This window comes from Phoca vitulina, unplaced genomic scaffold, assembly GCF_004348235.1.
Source record: "Phoca vitulina isolate PV1807 unplaced genomic scaffold, GSC_HSeal_1.0 scaffold11, whole genome shotgun sequence".
Classification (NCBI taxonomy): domain Eukaryota; kingdom Metazoa; phylum Chordata; class Mammalia; order Carnivora; family Phocidae; genus Phoca; species Phoca vitulina.
In genome coordinates, this window is record NW_022589714.1 from 31,200,608 (window position 1) to 31,223,217 (window position 22,610).

The 22,610-nt window shown below is 40.4% G+C and overlaps 1 protein-coding gene across 1 annotated transcript; it reads left to right on the forward strand.

The window, feature by feature from the left end:
- The first annotated feature begins 6,852 nt into the window (after window positions 1–6,852).
- LOC116635537 (glutathione S-transferase-like) lies at window positions 6,853–21,007 on the forward strand. Its single transcript, XM_032409655.1, is given in 8 exon segments — window positions 6,853–6,936; window positions 7,030–7,128; window positions 11,247–11,295; window positions 12,746–12,753; window positions 13,468–13,592; window positions 16,241–16,382; window positions 18,811–18,942; window positions 20,764–21,007. Coding segments are annotated over 7 exon segments (714 nt in total). The 5' UTR covers window positions 6,853–6,936; window positions 7,030–7,041; the 3' UTR covers window positions 20,935–21,007.
- Window positions 21,008–22,610: the final 1,603 nt, after the last annotated feature.

Here is a 22,610-nt window from a genome sequence, read left to right on the forward strand (position 1 = left end):
GACAAGCCTCACGAATGACATGACTACTGTCCCACACTCTCTAAGCTCCTTTCCTTCTTAGCTTGGAATGTTCTCTCCACCGTCGCCGTCTGCCAGTCTGTCAGCGCCTTTTCCATTATGATACGTTCACTGATGAACTCTACAAATACTGGGCATTCCCACAAGCGCTCCTGGATATGAATGTTTCTTTCCATTCTGTTCCCATGTCCTCAGGTTATAGTTGCCTCACCCTAGCACTGCCCAAGGTGTACAAGGGGGTGGTAGTCAGTAGTGGAAAAACATCTCCTACTCAGTAGGAAGGTGGCTATTAGGCATTGTCGGTGAAGGCTGGGCCCCATGCGTGGAGATGGGGAAGCATGGAAGCTGATTAAAATTCTGTCATTGTACCTCCTGACCCTGTTGTTCTACTTCAAGACCTACCCATACTTTTTCTGAGGTTGCCCTAAATAATAGTTGTTCCAGTGTTATTGTGAAAAAACGAGGAAGGAAGAATCAAGTATCAAAACTTGGCAGCCATCTTACCCTCAAGACATCTAATCTCCCTACTTTAGATGAATAATGGCAGGGGTCCAGGGAGGACCCCTGGGGTTTGTCTAGGGTCACAGGGCTGGTCAATGGTAGGATCAGCCTAGAGGCCAGATCTCCTGACACAGGCCAAAGCCTCTCCCAGTTATTCATTGATTCAGGAAATATCTTTTGAATCCTAATATGAGATGTTGCAAGGGTGCAGAGACATGGGGATGAGCAAGATGGACAAAGGCCTTTGACCTCAAGGAATTTACATTTTAGTGAGAGAAGATAGACCACAAACAAACAAACAAATAAATATCACAATTATAGCCTGTGATAGGGATATGAAGAGAATTAAACAGGAACTACAACAGAGAGTAGCTGGGGGACAGGTAAGGGGATAGCTATACTTTATATTTTTCCAGCATTATGGAGGTATAATTGACAAATAAAATTATAAGATATTTAAAGTATACAATGTGATGTTTGATATTCATAAACATTGGGAGAGGATTTCCCCCTTCGAGTTAATTGAAGTATCCATCACCTCACATATTTACCTTTATTTGTTTGTTTGTTTGTTTTTTGTGAAAACATTTAAGTTCTACTTTCTTAGCAAGTTTCAACCATGCAATAATGTTATCAACTATAGTCACCATGTTATACATTGGAGCCTCATACCTTTACACTTATACGTAAAACTTGTACCCCTTTACCAACAAGGGCTTTACTTCAGATGGATGGTAAGGGAAGTCCCCTCTGGGGAAATGACCTTTAAGATGAGACATATAAAGTGAGAGGAAACCAGGCAGGCAAGGAGATGGGCAAGAGGGTTCCAGACCAAGGGGCTCCTGGTGGCTCAGCTGGTTAAGTATCTGACTCTTGAATACAGCTTAGGTCATGATCTCAGGGTCATGGGATCGAGCCCCAGGGTCTCTCCCTCTCTGCCCCCACCTCCCCACTTGCCCTCTCACTCTCTCTCTTTAAAAAAATAAATGGTTCCAGATTAAGGAACCAGCATCCTCAAAGCCTTCAAGTGGGAAAGTGCACAGTGTCTTGTGTACCCCAAGCCAGAGGAGGCTGGGCTGGAAAGTGGGAGATGGCAGTGTGGCCTGAGATGGGGTGGCAGATGGCAGATGACACACTCCTTCCAGTCCTGTCAAGGAATTTGGATTTTATCCTAGATGAAATGGGAATCCAATGTCTGGCTTTTTTCCATAAGATTTTGCCCAGACGATATAGTATTTGGGGAGGAATAACTTCACATTATAGGTATTTGAAAACATGAACTATAGAAGAAAATCTCATCTGCTTTTGCAACCAAAAAAGGATGACAAGAAAACTGAAAACCAGCCACAGTGTGTGGATTTGTCAAACTAAATCAAATCCGGAGTTTAGGGGATAAGTCTGTTGGTATGATTTGTAAAACTTGTAAAAAAAAAAGAAGCATTATGATGCAATGACGTAAAGAGGACGGGGCCAGCCAATAACTTTCAATGAGACTACAGTTTGCTGGGTGTAACTCACTGAGGAGGGAAGAGTGAATCAAAACATTTTAACAGAATCATTTAAATATATCAGAGAGCTTCCTGCTTAAACCTACTAAATCATTTCAAAACCAAAAGGAGCCCTGTAAGAGTGGAAATATTTGCTTCTGATACTGTCTTATAAATTAGTATTTTTATGCTGAGCTTTCTCGAAACGAAGCTTCCGGTACACGATTGTGTTTGTGTTTGCACACTCACACATACACTCTGCGCACATACACATATGTGAAGAAAACACATATCGAATGCTGCTGGGCTGAATTGTCCCTAATTGCGAAGTTCCATGTTTTAAGGTTGTTGGACAATTTAAAAACATGAGATGAATATATGATAGGTATTGGGATTTCTTGAAGAAATCATTGATTTTGCTTAAATGGTTTCCAATATAGTTTAAACAAATTAACTTGTTTGCTTATCTGGCTATCATCTGATTAGTTTACAAAGCCTCCTTTTCCACCATTCCTAACAGTTTAGTTCCTACACAAGCAATCCTCTGGCCATGACGCTGAAACACAGACTTTTCCAGAGCAGACCAATGTGTGCCAGGACAGTGTCTTCATGAGAGCAAAAGAAACTTCACTTTGTGTCATCAGCAGGACAGAAAGATTTTCCAGAGACCAGAAAACATGCATTCAATACCCAAGGACACATGAAAATGTATTGTGCACTAGGCTTCTAGCTTGACTTTTATAGGGGAACATCCCTACTCTTTCTCTTAGATTATCCAGGAATCAGTGTTACTGATAATCTGGTTTCCATAGACAAAGCAGAAGGGGGCATGATGCCAAGATAATTGAGATATAATTCCAGAATGCCAGGCTGAGGATCAGGGAAAAAGACGTGTAGTTACTGGTCTGTTTAATTCCTTTTATTCTTATACCCTTGAAAGAATCGATTATTACCTTTGATTTTTTTTTTTTAAATTTCAGATGCCCACTTGAAAGTTGTGAAATTATCTACTTAGCAGGTGTACCTGCTTAATGGAGTTCTTTGAGCTAGAATGAAATAAATGCACAATAATTGCTTCTAATCCCTTTTTATTTTCTGCAAATAGGTGGGGGAGCATTGTGATCAGTGCTCTTAGAGTCTATTATTGAGCCTTCTTATGATTTCCCTTGCCCTCCATAAAAAGCAGATTTGGAAGTCTGAAAAAAGTTGGTGGAAGATGATACTTTGCTTAGAAATCTCTTTGGGGTCATTTGTAGGAGTAGGTTCAGTACTTTCTCTTAAGCAAACAAATTCAGTTGTTGAAACCCAGCAATTATGCTACAGTGTGTTCACTATATGTAGAAGTCACAGATACTTACAATATATCCAATTTTTTTCTGTTTATAATAAAGTTATAGCTTTAATGAAAGCGCAAATTACAGTTCGAATGGTTTAAAATGGATGAACCATTTGATTTAGTTATATTTGCCAAATACTCTTGTTATTCTCTCACCTCAAATTAATATGTACATTTAGAACGAGTGGACTGGGGACTTACCATTATATGTTACATATCCGGGGGCTCTCCCAGCTGTCACCCTGGCCCTTCTCTGCTTTCTCTTTTTCTCTAAGGTATGGTTTTCTTTATTAAGGCTCAGATAAGCTGCTCCCAGGTCAAGTACTCATGAATGTCACAGTCCCCAACTGGGGGACAGGCAGGCAGGTGAGTTGGGGCAGAGGCCTTCCACATCCCCCAAAAGTGGGGTAGAGGAGGGAGCAGGATAATAGGGGAGCCCTGTGCTGGTCTAGTCAATTCCTGGGGAGTGGGGGTGACCCAAGAAACCCCAGGTCCAGAATGCTGGGGATGTCCCCACTTGAGGGAAACCAAGGCTCTGTCTGCCCAAGTAGGGTCCAGGGAAAGCAGAGGGATCAAGAGCTTGTGCCCCCGGCTGGTGGGTCTCCTGGGAACCACTCCCAAGAATGAATGCTTATGGTGGGGAGGGTCTGGACAGGGCCCCCATGGCAGTCTTGCTGGGAGTCGGGCACAGGCCCTGTGGATGACAAGTGAAGTTCTGGGTGGCTCAGGCCCTCCCCAGCTCCAGGCCCCACCTGTGCCTGTCAGAGCCTCCCTAGCACCTGACCCAAGGCCGCTCACTGGTCTCCACTCTGCGGGAACCAGCCCAAAGCTGATGGAACCAGAGACCAGCGACCACAATATCTAGCCCCAGGTCCTCACGGGGGCCTCCCCATGCTCCATGAACTCAGCCCCTCTCAGCCAGCTCCCCAAGACAGCATGAGAATCAGAAGCCCATTGTCCTGTGAGAGGCACCTGCTTTCTTCCACATCTGCCCCACATCTGCTGTGGGCGAGACCAGATGGGAAGGTGGGTCAGCTCACAAGCGCCCTGGGCCTCAGACTTTTCAGAGGGAACTTTTCAGAGTGGATACTGTGGGGTGCGGATCCATGTGAGCCAGTTCACAAATTCAAGAGTACAAAATTTTTTTTTGTATTTCTGTAACAGTTCTATTTTGAACCCCATTCCACCAGGGGTGCAAACTAAATCTAGGCTGAGCATTCATCCCACACATTCATCCCTGAAGCTGGAATGAACACTGTTCCAAATCTCCTTGTGATTCAGAAGCCACCCCAGGGCCTTAAAAGCTTCAGTCCATTATGAATAACATCAGCTTTTGCTGAGCAATTAAAAATGTTTTTATGATGGGAAATTTCATACATTTATGAAAATGGACAAATAGTATAAGCAACCCATACACCCATCACCCAGTTGCAGCAGTTAGCAACAAAATGTCTCTCGGGTTAGACTGAGACTCCCATCCATTCCCCCTCACAACTGGATTAATTGGAAGCAAATCCCAATATCATACTATTTTATCCATAACTTCTTTGATATGAATCTCTGAAAGATAAGGATTTTTTTTTTTCCTGAGGATAACATCCATTTATTATTTCCTAGTTTCTGTAGGTCAGGAATCCGGCTTTAAGTTAATTGGATCCTCTGCTCAGGGTCTCTCAAGATAAGGATTCCTTCTGAAAAACATTCCATAATATCACCATAATACCTAAAAAATTAACAATAATTCTCTTATATTAAATGTTCTTGGTTCAAAGTTTCTAATCGTATCATCTATTTTTAAAATAATTGCTCTGTTAAAATGAGAATCCAAAAAAAGTTTCTGTACATTGCATTTGTTTAAAGAATCTCTTAAATCTCTCGAGCCTATAGATTTCCCCTGCCTCTCTGATTTTCATGCAATTTTTTTTAAAACTTCTTATCACCACAGTATAAGAGTAGAGAGTTCTTTGGGAATGTGTTAGTCACTTGGCCTGCAGAACAGTGCCTCTCAAATTTGAATGTGGTGGATGTAAATCCCTGGGGATCTTAAAATGTAGATTCTAGAGGGTCTGGGTGGAGCCTGAGAGGCCTGCATTTTGAACAACTTCCCAGGTGATCTATATGTTGCTAGCCTGGTGACCACTCTCTGAATGGCAAGACTGTTGATTTCCATGTTATAGATTTTGCCGATTTTGCTAATTGCATCCCTGAAGTGTTCATCTGTTTCCTGCATTTCCCATAAATTGGGATCTTGAGGCTTGATTGAATTCCTGGTCAGTTGTTTTGGCAAGAATCCTTCAAGGCAGTGCTGTACACTTCTCCTGCATCACGTTGGGAGGATTGTCATGTCCGGTTGTCCCACTTTTAGTGATGTTAGGTGTGTGGAGTGGTCAGCCTGACCTTTCCATTCTAGGGATCTCTATTAGTAGTTTTAGCAGCTATTGATATAACCATCGTCCAGATCAGTGGTTCTTAATGCTGACTGCATGTTGGAATCACCTAGAAAGATTCTAAAAAACACTGATGCCAGAGTCCTTTCCCAAATCAATGTGGGACCCAGGCAGGGGTCGGGGGAAGAGAGAGAGAGAGAGAGAGAGAGAGAACGTGCATGCGCACTTGTGCACCTGTGTGTGTTTTAAGCCCCTAACAGGGTGATTCTAATAGGTACCACATAGGGGGCTGAAAAACCATAGGTCTAGGTCACTTTTTTTCTTCATTCTGGTTTTCAAAATGATAATATCCTCAATCTAACCTTTTTTCTTCACTTATTCTCCTGAGCTCTTAATGTGTAGAATTGCTGTTTTAAAAAGTGAGCCAGGTGATATGCCGCAAAATAAATTAGGTCCCATTCATAGCATGAGGCCACTCCCACCTCTCCACATAGCGTCCCCTGCTTCCAGGGACCCACCTCTCCAGGGACCTCAAGCTACTTTTGAATGTCCAGAGCCTGTCACCCCACCAAGGCCACCCCCTCATGCCCCATAAGCCTCAGAGGTTATCTTGGGGTGGTGTGGATGGGCTTTTAATTTCTCCACTACTTTAACTTCTTCAAGGTGAACAAGGGTTATGCTTCTAAAAAAGATGTTTTCATTTTCAGAGGAAAAAGAAAGTGTGAAAAGACCCACTGTGCCTAACTCCGCACTTTTGCTTTAAATCCTAATGAGTCATTGAAAATCTTCTTGAATCCTGTCTGCAGGCTTCAGAGGACACCTGAATTAAAGTACCGAGATTAATTTGGAAAGTGAAAAGCATCAGCCTCCCCTAATCTCACCCAGTTTTGCCAGTCTGGGCTGTGCTGGCAGGAGAGGGGAGGAGGATCTGTATAGATAAAAAGGAAAGAGATTGGAATGCTAGAAGCTCATCACCTACTACAGGAGGAAAAGCTGGTCAGTGTCTTATTTTTTAATTCCTTCCATCTGTCTGGCTTCCTCACTTGTCCTCTATTTTTAAAAATGTATCAGTTATTCAATTCAGTGTTGGGAACACCAATTTGTGATGATAAACTCCATTTGTGAGACAGAACACAGAACACAGAACCCAGGCAGCCTTGGGGCTGAGGAACAGCTTTGATTTTGGGCACAAGTCCAGAGCTTTCTGGTTAACTTTTCACTGCTCTGTACATTTGTATTTCTCTCCTGCTCGTTCTCTGTGCAGAAGAGTCTTCATCAGTCTCTTTCTGTTGATTTGCAGGAATCCTTAGGAATGGCGAGGAAGCCCAAGCTTCACTACTTCAATGGATGAGGCCGAATGGAGTCCATTCGGTGGCTCCTGGCCGCAGCAGGAGTAGAGGTAAGATGCTGGATTTATTCGTATTATTTTCATCATGGGGTCGTTGAGCACTTACTTAGGGAGCAGGTGTGGGAAACTCCTATGTTTCCTGAACAAAAAGCCGATTTTGCCACCTGCTCTTTAGATACTGGGCTGTGAGTGAATTAGTTAGTTCTTTTAAATAAGCACTCAAGTATCATGGAAACTGGTTGTTGGTACTGAGCTGACCCAAGGTGAAGCAAATAATGACTAATGAAGAAAGGAAGGGAGGGAGGAAGGAGGCAAGGAAGGAAGGAAGGGACTCATTTTACCAAATAGCTTCTTTTCATTTCATCCTTGTCAGCCAAGTGTTGGATTTGTTTAACTACATTTGTCTCATGAATATCGAGAAACAGGTAGTTTTCTTTAAATACACAGAAGGGTCTCAGAGATACTGATGTAAGAACATATTATTCATTACCAAAAATATAACTATCCTATACTTTAATGAATTAAAAAAATTCTATTCTCAACATACTTAAAAGCTGCTATTGAAGTTTATACTGACCTTTCAAAGATAAATATTTGTATCTGTATACAATTCACTGTGAATATAAAGCAATTCGCCTCTTCTGTAAGCCACACAGAATTTTTTTTTTCTAGTCACTCCTAAGTGGTCTCTTGGATCCAAAGATGAAAGAGCAGGGAGTTCTCTTCACATTTACATGGTTTAACATGCAAATAGCAAGTAACTCCATTCACTTGATACTTGTTAGGATGCTCTACATTCTGTTTGGGCCCTGACAGAAGACTAACATTCATTTGTTCACTAGGAATGCAGATATGAATGCAGCTTAGAACACGGTTTATTATTCAAATATTTTGTGAAACATACCATTTTATGGTATCTGGTGGTAGAGAGGCTTGAAGACATTTTAGGGGAAGAGAACAGATGTTTTAGACTAGAATCTGAAGAAACCTATGAAGCTGCATCCCAGGAAAAAGCCCGATGTACATATAATTATAGGGGCTCCAAGAAGCCGTGAAATACACAATTGTATCCTAGGACCCCAGGTTAAGAATTTCTGCTATAATAAAGCAACAAATCCTTGTGAAAAGTTCATCATCACTTTTTTCAAAAATTCTTTTGTTATGAATTTTTTTAATTTTAAATTAAAATTTTGAAAATACATAAAGTATAAAGAATGTAATAATAAACGAACATGATGCCACTATGGAATGAGCAATTATTATTTTGTCATATTTGCCTTCAGTCTTAAAAAAAAACCACATGGGTAATATATTAATATAATCGTCTTTTAAAAATAAAACCTTAACAGATACGGCTAAAATTTAGTTGGACCATCATCCCCATGTCCACTTAACTAACCCCTATCCAGTTAGTCCAGCCTTTATATTTTTACATTTATGTGTGTGCTCACCAACCATTGACTTGTGCACCTTTTGAAATAATTTATATAAGTGGTTCCCTTTGTGAATCATTCTATATTTTCCTCCTTACACTCAATATTATGTCTTTGAGATCCATCCATATTGAGATGGATAAATGACAGATGAATAAATGAAGGGGGTGGGGAATCAGGGTCATTCCTTTATAATTATTTTTTAAATCTCAATTTTTATGTATTGTTGCATTAGCATTAGATCTAGATAAAATATGGTAAAATACACAGGAGACAATGTGAACCCAAAGCCCACCTATCAAAAACATTCCAATTCCTTTGGATGGGGCACTATTTTTTAGTATATGATTAAAAAAAAAATTTGAACTTGTTATTTCTTCTTCCAATGACCTAATTTTTTCAAAACAATAAATGGCCAATTCTACCTTCTGAGCCACATGAAACTCCTTCCCGGGTCTTCTGACTCATCACAGTTTTTATATTCAGGGTTGGTATCATTGTAGCTTGTCAGAGTTAGAAGAAAATTCTATAGCAATATTGACCTTCTGTGCCTGACTTTTCCTTTTGATGTGAGTCATAGCAAATTTTCAAAAGTCAAGTCCTCATGCTCTAGCATACATGACTTTGCTAAAATGGCTGTGCTTCGTGTATCCTTAGAGCCCAGGGCCCCTCGCACAGTAAGCCTTCAAGCAAAAGGTATCATTGAAGAAAACACACCATTAAAAACAAAAATGTTCAGGTGGAGACCCTTGCTGTGTGATCTGGTCAAACTCAGTCTAAACTTACCGGAAAATTCCTCAGACAGTATGTAGTCTGAGGGATTTTGCTGTATCCCGTGCTGGTCTATGGCCACACCCAGACTATGAGCTTCTGCATGCTGCCCTCTGCCCAAGCTGCTCTCAGGGATTGACCTGGTAACACCCTGGTTGGAACTGGAGTTTGAGCTCCACACTCTGAGCTCTTAGAGCCCGGCCAAAGCAGATAGTAAAAGTTACCCTGGCGTACCTGACCTGAGAAATTTGAGAAGAAATTGAAATCATAAATATATACTTTTTTTTCCCCCATCACACTACATGAATGTCATAAGTAATTTTCAAATTTAGGAAAAATGCTTTTTGGGAAGCATTGTTTTATACCTTGGTTATCCCTATCTATATTCTCATATTTGATGTCAACTTTGGAATGACTTCTTCCTATAAAGATTATTGAAATACAAATTACATATTTAGCAAAATGATAGTATCTAAAATGTAGTGGGTTTGGAGAAAAGGGATTCTAGCCCTGGTTCTTCCACCTTTTAGCTGAGGGACTTTAGGCAAGTCGCTTAACCTCTCTGGGCTTTATAGGCATCACATGAAGGCTTGGAGAAGAAGAGCACCAAGAGTTGTAGTTAATGCTGGTCTTCAAGGTTTAGGAATGAGGGTGATCTGACATCTTGGTTTAACATTAAATATTCAGGAACACCACCAGGGAACCATGTTATCAGTGTCTTTTCTTAATATTTTTTATCATTCCTAATTGTAAATGTAAAATTTAAAAATTATTTTTGTGACAATGGGATAGAATAGAATCTTTGGGGAAAATACTGTTTTCCAATTACATGTTGGGGTTTTCCATCTCTAATAATGATGGAAATAATACAGAAAACTCATTGTGTTTAAATTTTATATTAAAATTGTACTGTACAAAATGCACAAATACAAAATGTTCAATCTGTGGATGTCTTTTAGAGACAAAGTATCCAGAAGTTAACTGGTAACAATCTAACAATAAAACCGAAATCTAAGACAAGCAAAAAAATTTTGAAAACCCCAAGAAATAAACTACACCTCGATTCATGTTTCCTTAATGCCCCAAATGTCTTTTGAGTTCATTCAGTGCTATTGTTCGATTGCTACCACGTAGTTCCTGAGATTTGCTGCAATTTAATTTTCCTGTGTCTAAGCCTCTTGGGTTTAAAAAGAGAATATATAATAGAATGATCAAACTAACATTTGCTTGTTGTTGAACTCTGGAAATGAGGGACAGCCAACACCACCCAAGGGAAAGTTCTGAGGAAAACAGTAACAACGGGCAATATTGAGCCAAACATGAGAGTTAGTCTTCCTTTGATAGGATCTCTTTTAGACATCATGACAACATCGTGAGTAGGTATTAGCTTTATTTTCATACATTAGGAAACTGAAATTAGAAGAGAGTAACTTGTCTGAGCCAATGAAGGGGAGTACTAGATTTCAGATTGTCATCTGAAAAGTCTACCTGGAAGTCTCCATCCACACAACAGGAGGTATCCGTGTTACTCGGTCAACTGAATCCAGTTTTGGTTTTATATAAAAACGTCCTTAGGGGCGCCTGGGTGGCTCAGTCGTTAAGCGTCTGCCTTCAGCTCAGGTCATGATCCCAGGGTCCTGGGATCGAGCCCCGCATCCGGCTCCCTGCTCGGCGGGAAGCCTGCTTCTCCCTCTCCCACTCCCCTTGCTTGTGTTCCCTCTCTCGCTGTCTCTCTCTCTCTGTCAAACAAATAAAATCTTTAAAAACAAACAAACAAACAAAAAAAAGAGTCCTTAGGTTCATTGAACCCAGAAAAGGCCAGCATGCGTTCAATAACTAGTTGAAATATTGGTTTCCTTGGTGGTTAGAACTTTTACTTCTATTTCACTCTTTTCCCACAATATCAAAAGAAATAACAACAGTAAAAATGATAACAACATATTCTTGTATTCTTTCATTCTTTAGTTTGAAGAACTTTTTGAAACACGTGAAGAATTTGAGAAATTGATCCAAGGTGAGGAAAAAAGCCTTGCATCATGCTGCATTAGACCAAGGATGAGATAGATGGTCTCTCCATCTCTGAGAGGCACGCATGCGTGTACACACACACACACACACACACACACACACACACACACGTTCTAAGAGCCGAGAAGATTAGGTAGGCAGTATCTATCGATATCTCTATGTCAGGAAGGCAGTACTTGGATCTTGCAACAAGCATATGAGTGTTCAAAGTGGGAGGAGCCCCCCCAGCTTCTAAATTATAATAATTTCAGCACCATCTCCTTGTTTCCTCAGCCCTAGGGATGATACTTACTTTCTGCATTTGTCACCTTCATGATACTGTACTGTCTTTTTGTTGCCTCTCAGTGCTCCAGGACCTAGTTATCTTCTTTGTAACTTGGTATGGTTAAAGAAACCAGTATGGTTCTGTCTCCCAGCTGGATCCTGAGAGATGCAATTAGGGAGCAGAAAATGTCCTGACAGTTAAACCTGGTGGCAAGTGCAGAAAAACCAGGATGTTCTTGCCATGGAATCAGTCCAGAGAACTGGCTTAACTTAAGGAAAAGTGGGAAAAGTGCCATCCTTACTGTTGCCCTTCTGAGGAAGAGTCAGGCTGACTGATGGGGGGAGGGAGGGAAGAAGGGAAGATGAGGCAGAGAGAGTAGAATTCTTTTAAATTAAACCATTGCCCTCTCAAGTCTCTGTTGTGTAATGCAAAGATTTCCTGGAAGACTGAAAAAGTAAGCCCAAAACAAAGAGCTGTCTCTCTGATGGGAGGCCACTGGGACTCCGGTTCACATAGGAGAGTGGTGTGGAATAACGTGCCGAAAGTACATGGAGGCAAATGTCAAGGAGTGCTTCGAATTCCAGGTTGAGGTTAAATATTATTGTCTTGTAAGCAAAGAGGAGTAATGGAAAGGTTTAAGCCCAGTGAATGACTCCGGGAAAACAAGCAGGCAGTACATGTGGAGTAGATAAGAAGGGCCCATCTGCTCAGCATCACTCGTCATCAGGGAAATGCAAATCAAAACCACGATGAGATACCACCTCACACCTGTCAGAATGGCTAAAATAAAAAACACAAGAAACAACAGGTGTTGGTGAGGATGTGGAGAAAAAGGAACCCTCGTGCACTGTGGGTGGGAATGCAAACTGGTGCAGCCACTGTGGAAAACAGTATGAAGGTTCCTCAAAAAGTTGAAAATAGAATTACCCTATGATCCAGTAATCCCACTATTTGGGTAGTGGCCCAAAGATTACGAAAACGGTAATTTGAAGAGATATATGCACCCTGTGTTTATCGCAGATTATTTACAATAGCCAAATGATGGAAGCAGCCCAGGTTTCCATCAATAAATGAATGGATAAAGAAGATGTGGTATATACATATCATGGAATATCACTCAGCCAAAAAAAGAAGAAAATCTTGTCATTTGCAATGACATGGACCGGCCTAGAGGGTATAATGCTAAGCAAAATAAGCCAGTCAGAGAAAGACAAATATCATATGATTTCACTCATATGTGGAATTCAAGAAACAAAACAAATGAACAAAGAAAACAAGACACAAGCCAAAAAGCAGACTCTTAACTCTAGAGAACAAACTGGGAGGTGGGGTGGGGGGGAGGTGGAAATGGCTGAAATAGGTGAAGGGGATTAAGATCACACTTAACAGTGATGAGCGCTGCGTAAGATACATAGAATTGTTGAATCACTATATTGTATGCCTGGAACTAATAGAACACTGTACGTTAACTGTCCTGGAATTAAAATTAAAAAGTTTAATTAAAAAAAAAAAAGGAGGGCCCATCTGAGGGCTGAGTTAACAGCTAGGTCATTATTACGATGGTTCAGAGGGAAGGAGAGTCTAGCCAGCGGGGTGGCCACAGGAATGGAGAATAAGTGATGAGAAAGGGACATTCTTGGCCAGAAAGAAAGCTTCTGTGTCTGCACTTTGTTGTATCTCCTAGAGGACTCAGCCTCAAGTCTTGCACTCTCCACATCTTTCTGCGAATAAATGCATACATATTCCTGCTTTGGGATTAGTCTCTAAAATATTTTAATCATATTTAATTACGTAGTCCCGTTTTATAGCACCTTAAGAGTTAAAGAAGACTCAGTTACTACCATCAGGGACAGTACAGAACCCAACTTTCCTTTGTACATTTAAAGGTGGAACCTGATGTATGAACAAGTGCCCATAGTTGAAATCGATGGGATGAATTTGGTAGAAACCAGAGCTATCCTAAGATACCTAGCTGCAAAATATGACTTGTATGGAAGGAACCTGCAGGAACAAGCCTGGTAACAGCAATTATTTCTTACTTAAAACAAACAAACAAAATCTAACCTTTAGTCATGTTAGCAATCGTATGTAGTTCTTGATAGATTCACTGAAAATTCTTTTCTTGTTTTTTAACTTCTTATGGAAAAATCTAATGCACATCAAAGGAGAGAGAATGGTAAAATAAACCCGGTGTACACATTTACTTTCAACAATTACCAATTCATGGCCAATTACAGTTTATTTCATTTTCTGCCTCTTTCTGGTGAAATGTGTGTTTCCCTCCACTAGGTGGGAGTAAAGCACAGGGTAAATCACAAGAACAAATTTGGGAGCGTGACCCTGTGAAATTGATTCAGGAAGTAGCCTTTGGAAACCACCTCCTTAGCTCTGGCACACCAGATAGTCCCGCGCCCCAGGGTCCCACACATTCTTAATTCTCACATACACACTTGTCCTTTTGCAATGGGCAGACCTGTCTACAAACCAGCAAAACATTGTCTTGTCTTAGAATGTTAAAACAGCAACCCTCAATTGCAAATTATTGCACAGAATTAGAAAACCCTTAGTCAGTAACCAACAAATAGCCCATTTTTACCAAAGGAGGTGTGTTTTAAATAAATTTCTCATTGTTTTAAAGAATACATTTATTCTCAGAAACTGAACTTTAAAATTTTTAATGCAGTAAAATTTTTGAAATAGATCTTGTATTTTTAAATCTTAACATAAGCTTTCTCTTGCTTTCTAACAGACTCTAATTGCCAAATTTCTGCTGATTGCATCCCTGCAGTGTAGTTTAACACATTCCTCTGCTTCTATTTCCTGTCAATTGGTTGTTAGATATAGAGGTTTTAGCAGACTCAAATTCTAGTGGTTTTTGCAAGACTATCTCATAGGTATTGGCGCATTCCCGAATCAGGAAGCAAAAAATGTCTGCTTGTCTATTCTTTACGATATTAACAGCCATTGGTGCTATCATTCCTTCTGCGTTTATTATCTAGGATACTTCTATAAAGAAAAACTTTCCTTCATCTGGTTATCTGGAGTACAATTTCCTCTAGGAAAGACATGAGAGACCTTTGTTTACCAATTTTCCAAATGAGTCGGCTCACCTGTATCCTACCAATTAATTATTGTTATTGTTCTAGTGTCACTATGAGCACATCAGTTTAAATATCTTTGACGTGTTTCAGTTCACTTCAGTTGTTACTCTTATTTATGCTCAAACTGTCCTACCTTTGGCCAGTGGGAGCGAAGTGGCTCCGGGGAATGTTTGACCTTACTCTGGTCTCTGATAACTTCCTTGTAATGGGTTAATCCAGATTAACCCTGTACATGTCTTGTTCTGGACCTGAACTCAGCCATTTCTCTAAGGAGCTGTGGTTCCTTTTGCTGCAAAATTGTTTTTAAGTACATCTTTCACAAAACTAATGTTTATAAATTGAAAATGAATTAATTTTTATGGTGCCCTCCCTGGTATCTCTTTATGATAAAACCGTGTATGTGTTAGACACTTTATATTTTAACACTCTTTCAACTACATAATCCCCAAACAACGCTACTGCTCAGAATGCTCCTCTCTGGCTGTCTGTTCTGCAGACACCATCTCTCAGGGTTCTGTGAGTTGACAGGGATCGGCTGGATAGCACTCTTCAAAGAGTCTCTCATGCGGTTCTTCACTCAGATGTCTGGCACCTGGGTTGGGAGAGCTGGAACAAATGGGCCTGGCGGGGTATCTCTCCCCCCACATGACTTTTCTCTCCATGAGGCCGGCTTGCGCTTCATCGATGAGGTGGCTGGCTTCCCTCAGAGCGAATGTGGGAGACAACCAGGTGGAAGCTATAAGGCTTCTTATGACCTAGTTTTAGACGTCTTGGAACATTACTTCCCCACATTCTGTTGGTCAAACAAGTCACCCATTCAGATTCAAGGGGAGAATGAGAGTTATTCTCAATGGCAGAAGTAGCAAAGAATTGGAGGCCCTTTCAAGATACTCGTTGGTATTCTAGGTTAAAGTTAAAAGAACTATGGCTCCAAAACATTAAGGGACTCACTTTGGACCAGGACAGAGGTTTCCCAATGCCCAGACCAGTGGTCTTTTCACTATGCCATGGTGCCTTGTCTAACATAATATCTCTTTTTCTATTCATTCTGGCACAGAGATGTGAGTGGTGGCAAGGGGGACCTGTGGAGTAAGTTCTGTGCCTTCTTGAATTGTTCTACTAAGTATGAGAACCTTCAATCCAGATGGAGATGTTGTTGGCAGCATAGAGGTCCCTGGTTACCTCTTCCTCAACCTGTATAGACATGGGCAATTTCATTTTTATTATAACATTTAAATAGCCAAATATGATCTTTGCCTCATTTATTACTTTAGGATTATTTTAATACTTTGTGTTTGTTTTACTCAGCGCTCACGTCACACAGCTGATATTCACACCCACATAACTGCTCCCACACTCTAGTCCTATCATTTTTCTGTTTCTCAAATTGATCTTAATATCTCAAAGGAATAGCATGCAGGCAGAAATACTTGATTTTAAATCATGGGACACTGAGATAACTGCTAAGAGGCAGGCGGCGCGAAGCACTGATAACTTGTTTCTTTGGCTCCTGAAATGATGGTTCCTTTATCTGCAACTCTTTTGAATTATCACCCCTTCTCTAGGATTGACATGTATGTAGAGGGCTTGAAGGACCTGAGCGACATGATTATGTTCTTTCCACTGTCCCTGCCTGGAGAGAAGAAGATGAATCTTGAATATATCCTTGAAAGAGCCACTACAAGATTCTTCCCTGTCTATGAGAAGGTAAGCGACAAACTTCTGCCCTGCCCTGTGACTTGGATCAAGGGGGAGAAAAAGAACTAAACTAAAAGTAGAGAACTTCATTGGTGGATGAAAGATCCCCAAAACACTTTGTGAAAGCAAAACTCTCCCCTCAATTGTAGTTACAAAACAAGTCTGCTCTCCTTCCTCTCAGTCCGGTCTTCTGCATTTTATTTTTTTTTTAAGGATTTCATGCATAACTTCAGCAATATTTGTGGTTCTAGTGCTGACAGAATTTCAGTTGCCTGATTTAATTCTGGAGTAAAGAGTTTTTTTTTTTAAGATTTTATTTATTTATTTGAGAGAAAGAGAATGAGAGAGAGAGAGCATGAGACTGGGGAGAGTCAGAGGGAGAAGCAAACTCCCCGCCAAGCAGGGAGCCCAATGCGGGACTCGATCCTGGGACTCCAGGATCATGACCTGAGCTGAAGGCAGTCGCTTAACCAACTGAGCCACCCAGGCACCCCAAAAAAGAGGATTCTAGGAAGGAAAAATCCCACACTAATTAGAGAGGTGGAGTGAGGGGACAGGATGGATATTACTTCTAAAATACACTGGATAGTACCAGGGCTCAGGGTACTTTATAAGGCTTATCAGAATTCTATACAATATTCAAAATGTTAAGAAAACAATTGTTCCAAAAATAGTACTATTTTTCATCTGTCTCTGCATTTTTAACAGCTGAAAATAATGTCTGAGAAACTTGAGCTTTAGGCAAATACTTAGTGCCAGCCCTAACACAGGGTTGGATGACTTCTTTGGTTATCAGTGCTCTTGACCTCAAGGTCAACATATGTTCATTATATCAGTCAATATATGAAAGGATCATGAAAAATGTTAAGGGTTTGGTAAAAATGAGGTATCAGTTTTCCAAACCCACCAGCAATGCTGGTTTAATCCATCCTTTCTAGGTTGAGTAACAATGGTTCTAATTGAATGATTTAGTACATACATTTGAAAATATTTATCATATCAACAATTTTATAGCCTAATCATATGGATTGTTTGATATTTATGTATTTACTTATTTTTTATTTTTAAAAGATTCTATTTATTTATTTGACAGAGGGAGAGAGTGAGACAGCACAAGCAGGGGGAGTGGGAGAGGGAGAAGCAGGCTTCCCGCTGAGCAGGGAGCCCAATGTGGGACTCCATCCCAGGACCCTGGGATCATGACCTGAGCTGAAGGCAGATGCTTAACCAACCGAGCCACCCAGGCGCCCCTTATATCTATGTATTTAATGTAGATTATAGATTCTCTAACTTCCTAGGTTATACTTTTCCATTAATTACATTTAGTGAGGTATCAGTCCCCTTGGTCCAAGATGGAAGATGAATCAAAATATGAATATTCTATACCTCAGGCTTTCTTGGTATCATTCCTTCGAAATTAAAAGATAATCTATTCCATTATAATTAGCATATAATTTAAGCAATTTTTTTCTTATAGTTTTATTAATATAGACAATGGAATGAATGTTTAACATCACTATTCCCAGTGACTTAAGTTTTTGTTGTGAGATACTATGAAGAAAAGAGACTTTTCTTGTGGCTAAAAATAGTATCAACATCATCATCATCACCAAAACAGAGCTAATCATCTGATGGTTCATTTCTGCTAAGTGCTTACCATGTGCTAAGCACTGTGCCATGCATTTTGCATGCATGATCCCACATCATCTTCATAACTCCATGAAAGGTGTGCCATTGTTATCCCCATTTTGCAGACGAAGCAACCAGAGCTTAAAGAAGCAAGGTAACTTGCCTGATGTCATACAACTAATCACACTAGGGCCTACACTCTGGTCTCTCTAACTCCTGATCCCATGTCCAAGCATCACAAAATCAGAGAGTTTGAGCGCTAGACAATACCTTAGTGACCTTCTTCTCCAACCTTTTATTTTCAGTTGATTTTGACTCAAAGTGACCTATAAGTCAGAGCCCTATTAGAAGAAAATCTGCTTGTAGAAGGTGTGGGTCCCTGTGAGAACAATGTTCTCCCACATAGAGCAGCATCCTAATAAGGATCCTGACCTGAGACGGTGTGAGGAGAGAATTATCATCCCAGCCCAGGAGGACCACCAATCCAGGCTATGGGGGTAAAATTATTCTATAAACGTTCATAGAATAGGTGCCGGGGATGTAATGAAAAGAAGACAAAGGTGTGTGAGATCAGGCTGTTTCCAGCGTTCAGGATACTCAGGAGGATCCAGGCTATCCCACCTCTTTTGATGAACAAACTGAAGCCCTCAGAGATGGGATTTATATGTGCTCACACAGCTGGCCAGCGCCCAAGATTAGGAGCCAGGTCTCTAAACTTCTAGAAGACTTTCTGCCAAATCACCCTGACTTTAAGTTATCTGCTGGGTATGCCCCTGAATCCTCTACCTTCTTCTCAACTATCATGCAGGCTCTAAGAGACCACGGGCAAGATTTCCTTGTGGGCGATCAGCTGAGCTGGGCCGATATACAGCTCCTTGAAGTCATCTTAATGGCTGAAGAGTGCAAACCCAGTGTCCTCGCAGGTTTCCCTCTGCTACAGGTAATGCTATCCAAATTAACTCCCAGGAACTGCAGGAAGGACGAATTTGTATCATTCACTTATTCTTTCAACCAGTCATTCATTATTATTGAAGACCCTGCTAGCTTCTTTATGCCAAGACCTGTGCTAAAGATACAAAGACACCCTCAAGGAACATACCTAGTGGGCGAGATAAGCACATCGACAGATAATCTGAATATAAGGTAGTAAATTTAAAAATAAGGTGGCATAGGAAAGCAGACGAGGCTCTTCTGGACCAGCATGGGGATCCGAGGCTGACTTCTGGCAGGCCTTCAGTCTCAAAGGTTTTGCCCTGAATGTAGCAGAACCTCAATAAAATGACGGGAAAAGATTTAAGATATCACCCTCACAGAGCCATTATTTAACAATAACCATAGCCATCAACTATACTCTTATTAGGTGCCAAGCATTGTACCAAGCACTGAAGGCACATGACTGCATTGATGTTATTCCATCCTCTAAGTGAAAAGGTAAAGGCTCCAAGAGGTTAAATAACTTTCCCTCAAGTCACACGGTCAGCAGGTGATGGGACCGGGACGAAACCCTCGGCCTGACTGATTCTGTGGCCTGAGTTCTAAAACACTTTGCTATGTTGGTGGATTCCTTGCTAACCTTTTATTTTTTTTTTTAATTTTTTTTAAGATTTTATTTATTTGTCAGAGAGAGGGGGAGAGAGAGAGAACAAGCAGGGGGATAAGCGGGCAGAGGGAGAAGCAGGCTCCCTGCTGAGCAGGGAGCCCGATGTGGGGCTCGATCCCAGGACCCTGGCATCATGACCTGAGCCGAAGGCAGACGCTTAACCGACTGAGCCACCCAGGCGCCCCCCTTGCTAACCTTTTAAAAATATGCTTATTGGGGCGCCTGGGTGGCTCAGTCGTTAGGCGTCTGCCTTCGGCTCAGGTCACGATCCCAGCGTCCTAGGATCGAGCCCCGCATCGGGCTCCCTGCTCGGCGGGGAGTCTGCTTCTCCCTCTCCTACCCCCCGTGCTTGTGTTCCCTCTCTAGCTCTCTCTCTCTGTCAGATAAATAAATAAAATATTTAAAAAAAATAAGAAAATAAAATAAATAAAAATATGCTTATTTAAAATAGTTGCTGTCCAAGTTGTGGTAATTCCGCAGCCTCAATTTCCCACTTCACATTACATTATAAGCATATTTGGGTATTTTTATGTAGTCCGCCTCATTTGGATACTACAGTCTTCTATTTTTGAAAATTTTCATGATTATATAATATTCCATGGGCTGTGCTCAGAATAACCTTATTTTAAATGCTGAAAATCATAAACAACTTAAATATTCAATACCTGAGAAGGGTCTACATAAATGAAGGCACATCCATTGGGTAGAATTTTATGCAGCCACCTAAAGGTGTACTTTCCAAGATTACATAACGACATGGAAAAATCCTTATGACATAAGGACTTCTATTTATTAGTTATATATCAGGATACTCTGGAATTTTTGCTTTTATGAATAATGTTGCAAAAGCATCTTTATGGGTATACATTTTTCCACATTTAAGATAGTATCATTAGGATGCAATCTGAAAAATAGGGTCACTTGGTTACAGCCTATGAACATTTTTGTGGTTCTTGAGAAATATTGCTAACTTGCTTTGTACAAGGGTAGTGTCGCTTCACAATGCCACGATGTATGAAAATTCCACTTTATCCCCCGTTTCTACCAACCACGAGGAATATAATCTTTACACACTTTGTCACATGCAAAAATATGCATCATTTATATTTTATCTATTTTGCCATATTCTCTTCTCATGGATAGTATACTTCTGCATTTTAGGAATTCAAGGCCAGAATCAGCTACATTCCCACAATTCGCAAATTTCTGCAGCCTGGAAGCCAAAGGAAGCCTCCACTAGATGAAGGCTCCATTGAGACCATGAAGAACATATTCAAATTTGAACGTGGCATGTTTCTCAAAAACATGGGCACTATAGTGGCCGAGTATTAACAAGTGAAGAGTTCTCAAATGTTTCACCTTGCATTCATAGCAGTGCCCAGAAAGATATCATAAGGCCACTTTAATAAGGTAATAATAACAAGCAAAAGGAAATAAACTACCAAATACTTTGTAAATCGGACAACCCTTTTCCATAAATCAGTAAAACACCAATGAATCAGAATCATCCAAATATTCTTCTGCATTCTACTTATTGCAAAAGGGTAAAATCATAAGTAAGTCAATGGATATCAAGGACTTCTTTAAAAAACAAAACACTCCACATATACAAATATGTATCGTCACCCACTCCACACCCATTTGAGAAAAGTCCTGGACATGGCATACCTTCAAGCTAGTTTCTTAAACTTTCTTCTTTTTTTTAAGATATTATTTTTTTTTAAAGATTTTATTTATTTGCAAGAGAGAGAGAAAACATGAGTGGGGGGGAGGGGCAGAGGCAGAGGGAGAAGCAGACTCCCCGCTGAGCAGGGAGCCCCATTTGGGACTCGATCCCAGGACCCTGAGATCATGACCTGAGCCAAAGGCAGATGCTTAGCCCAACTGAGCCACCCTGGCGCCCCTGGTTTCTTAAACTTTCAATCACTAGAGTATTTTACAGATATGGCATGTATTTTTATGATCAATTTCACATTTAGTTTCCACTTTTTTATCATAATCATATGAGTATAAATTGTCAATCCAAATCTGAAGGGTCTTCTCAATCATCTCTGATAGTAAGTACACACAGCCCCCCAATGACAACCACTTTTTCCAACTTTGCTTGTGCTAACAACCTCTTTAGCACCATTAGGATAAGTGGGATTTTTTAAAGTAGAATATTTTTAAAGTGTATCAGAGGATTTTGTCTGGGTTTTCTATTTTGTTAAACTGGTAGGTTTTCTTTCTTTCTTTGTCTCTCTCTTTCCTTTCCTTCCTTCCTTCCTTCCTTCCTTCCTTTTGGTTAAACTGGTAGGTTTTCTTTCTTTTCTTTCTTTTTTCCTTTCCTTTTCTCTTTCCTTCCTTCCTTCCCTTAATTGAATTACTTATCACTGGAAGTCTAATAACTTCCTTGAAAGTCAGCTAGGAAAGAGAAGTGAACACAATATCAATTCTGCTCTTACCAATTGGGGCTCTACCCACCATTTCATATAAAGAATGGGTTTATAATCTGACACCGTGGAGTAGAGGCAACAGGATCAAAATTGCGGATTTTTAGAGCTTTAAGGGATCTCATCGACCATTTAGTCCAAATTCCTCCTTATGGATGAGAAACTGAGACCCAGAGAGAGGAAATGACCTTCCAAAGAACCTATAACCAGTCAGTGGGAGAACCAGGCTAGAACTCAGGTCTCTTGATGTTTAGTCTGGGGCCTAAAAGTAAGTGCTGTGGACATTGTCATAATTCTGCCTAAAAATGAAGTGGTGATTTGGGACAAAATGGACAAAATCATTTTTGTTTCAGAATTATTACAATATTATCTCCATTGTTCCAGCAAGGGAGAACATCTGCTCCTGAGGAAAAGTTCCCAATCTCTTTCATTAATAATTGAACATTTAAATGTTGAAAATGATTTGAGTATAGAGAGAGGACACTAAAATGAGAGAAACAGGTTTAAAACAGAATGCATTTTATTTGAATACCGAATACATTCTGTTAGTACACAGAGAGTGCTGAGAATAGAGTT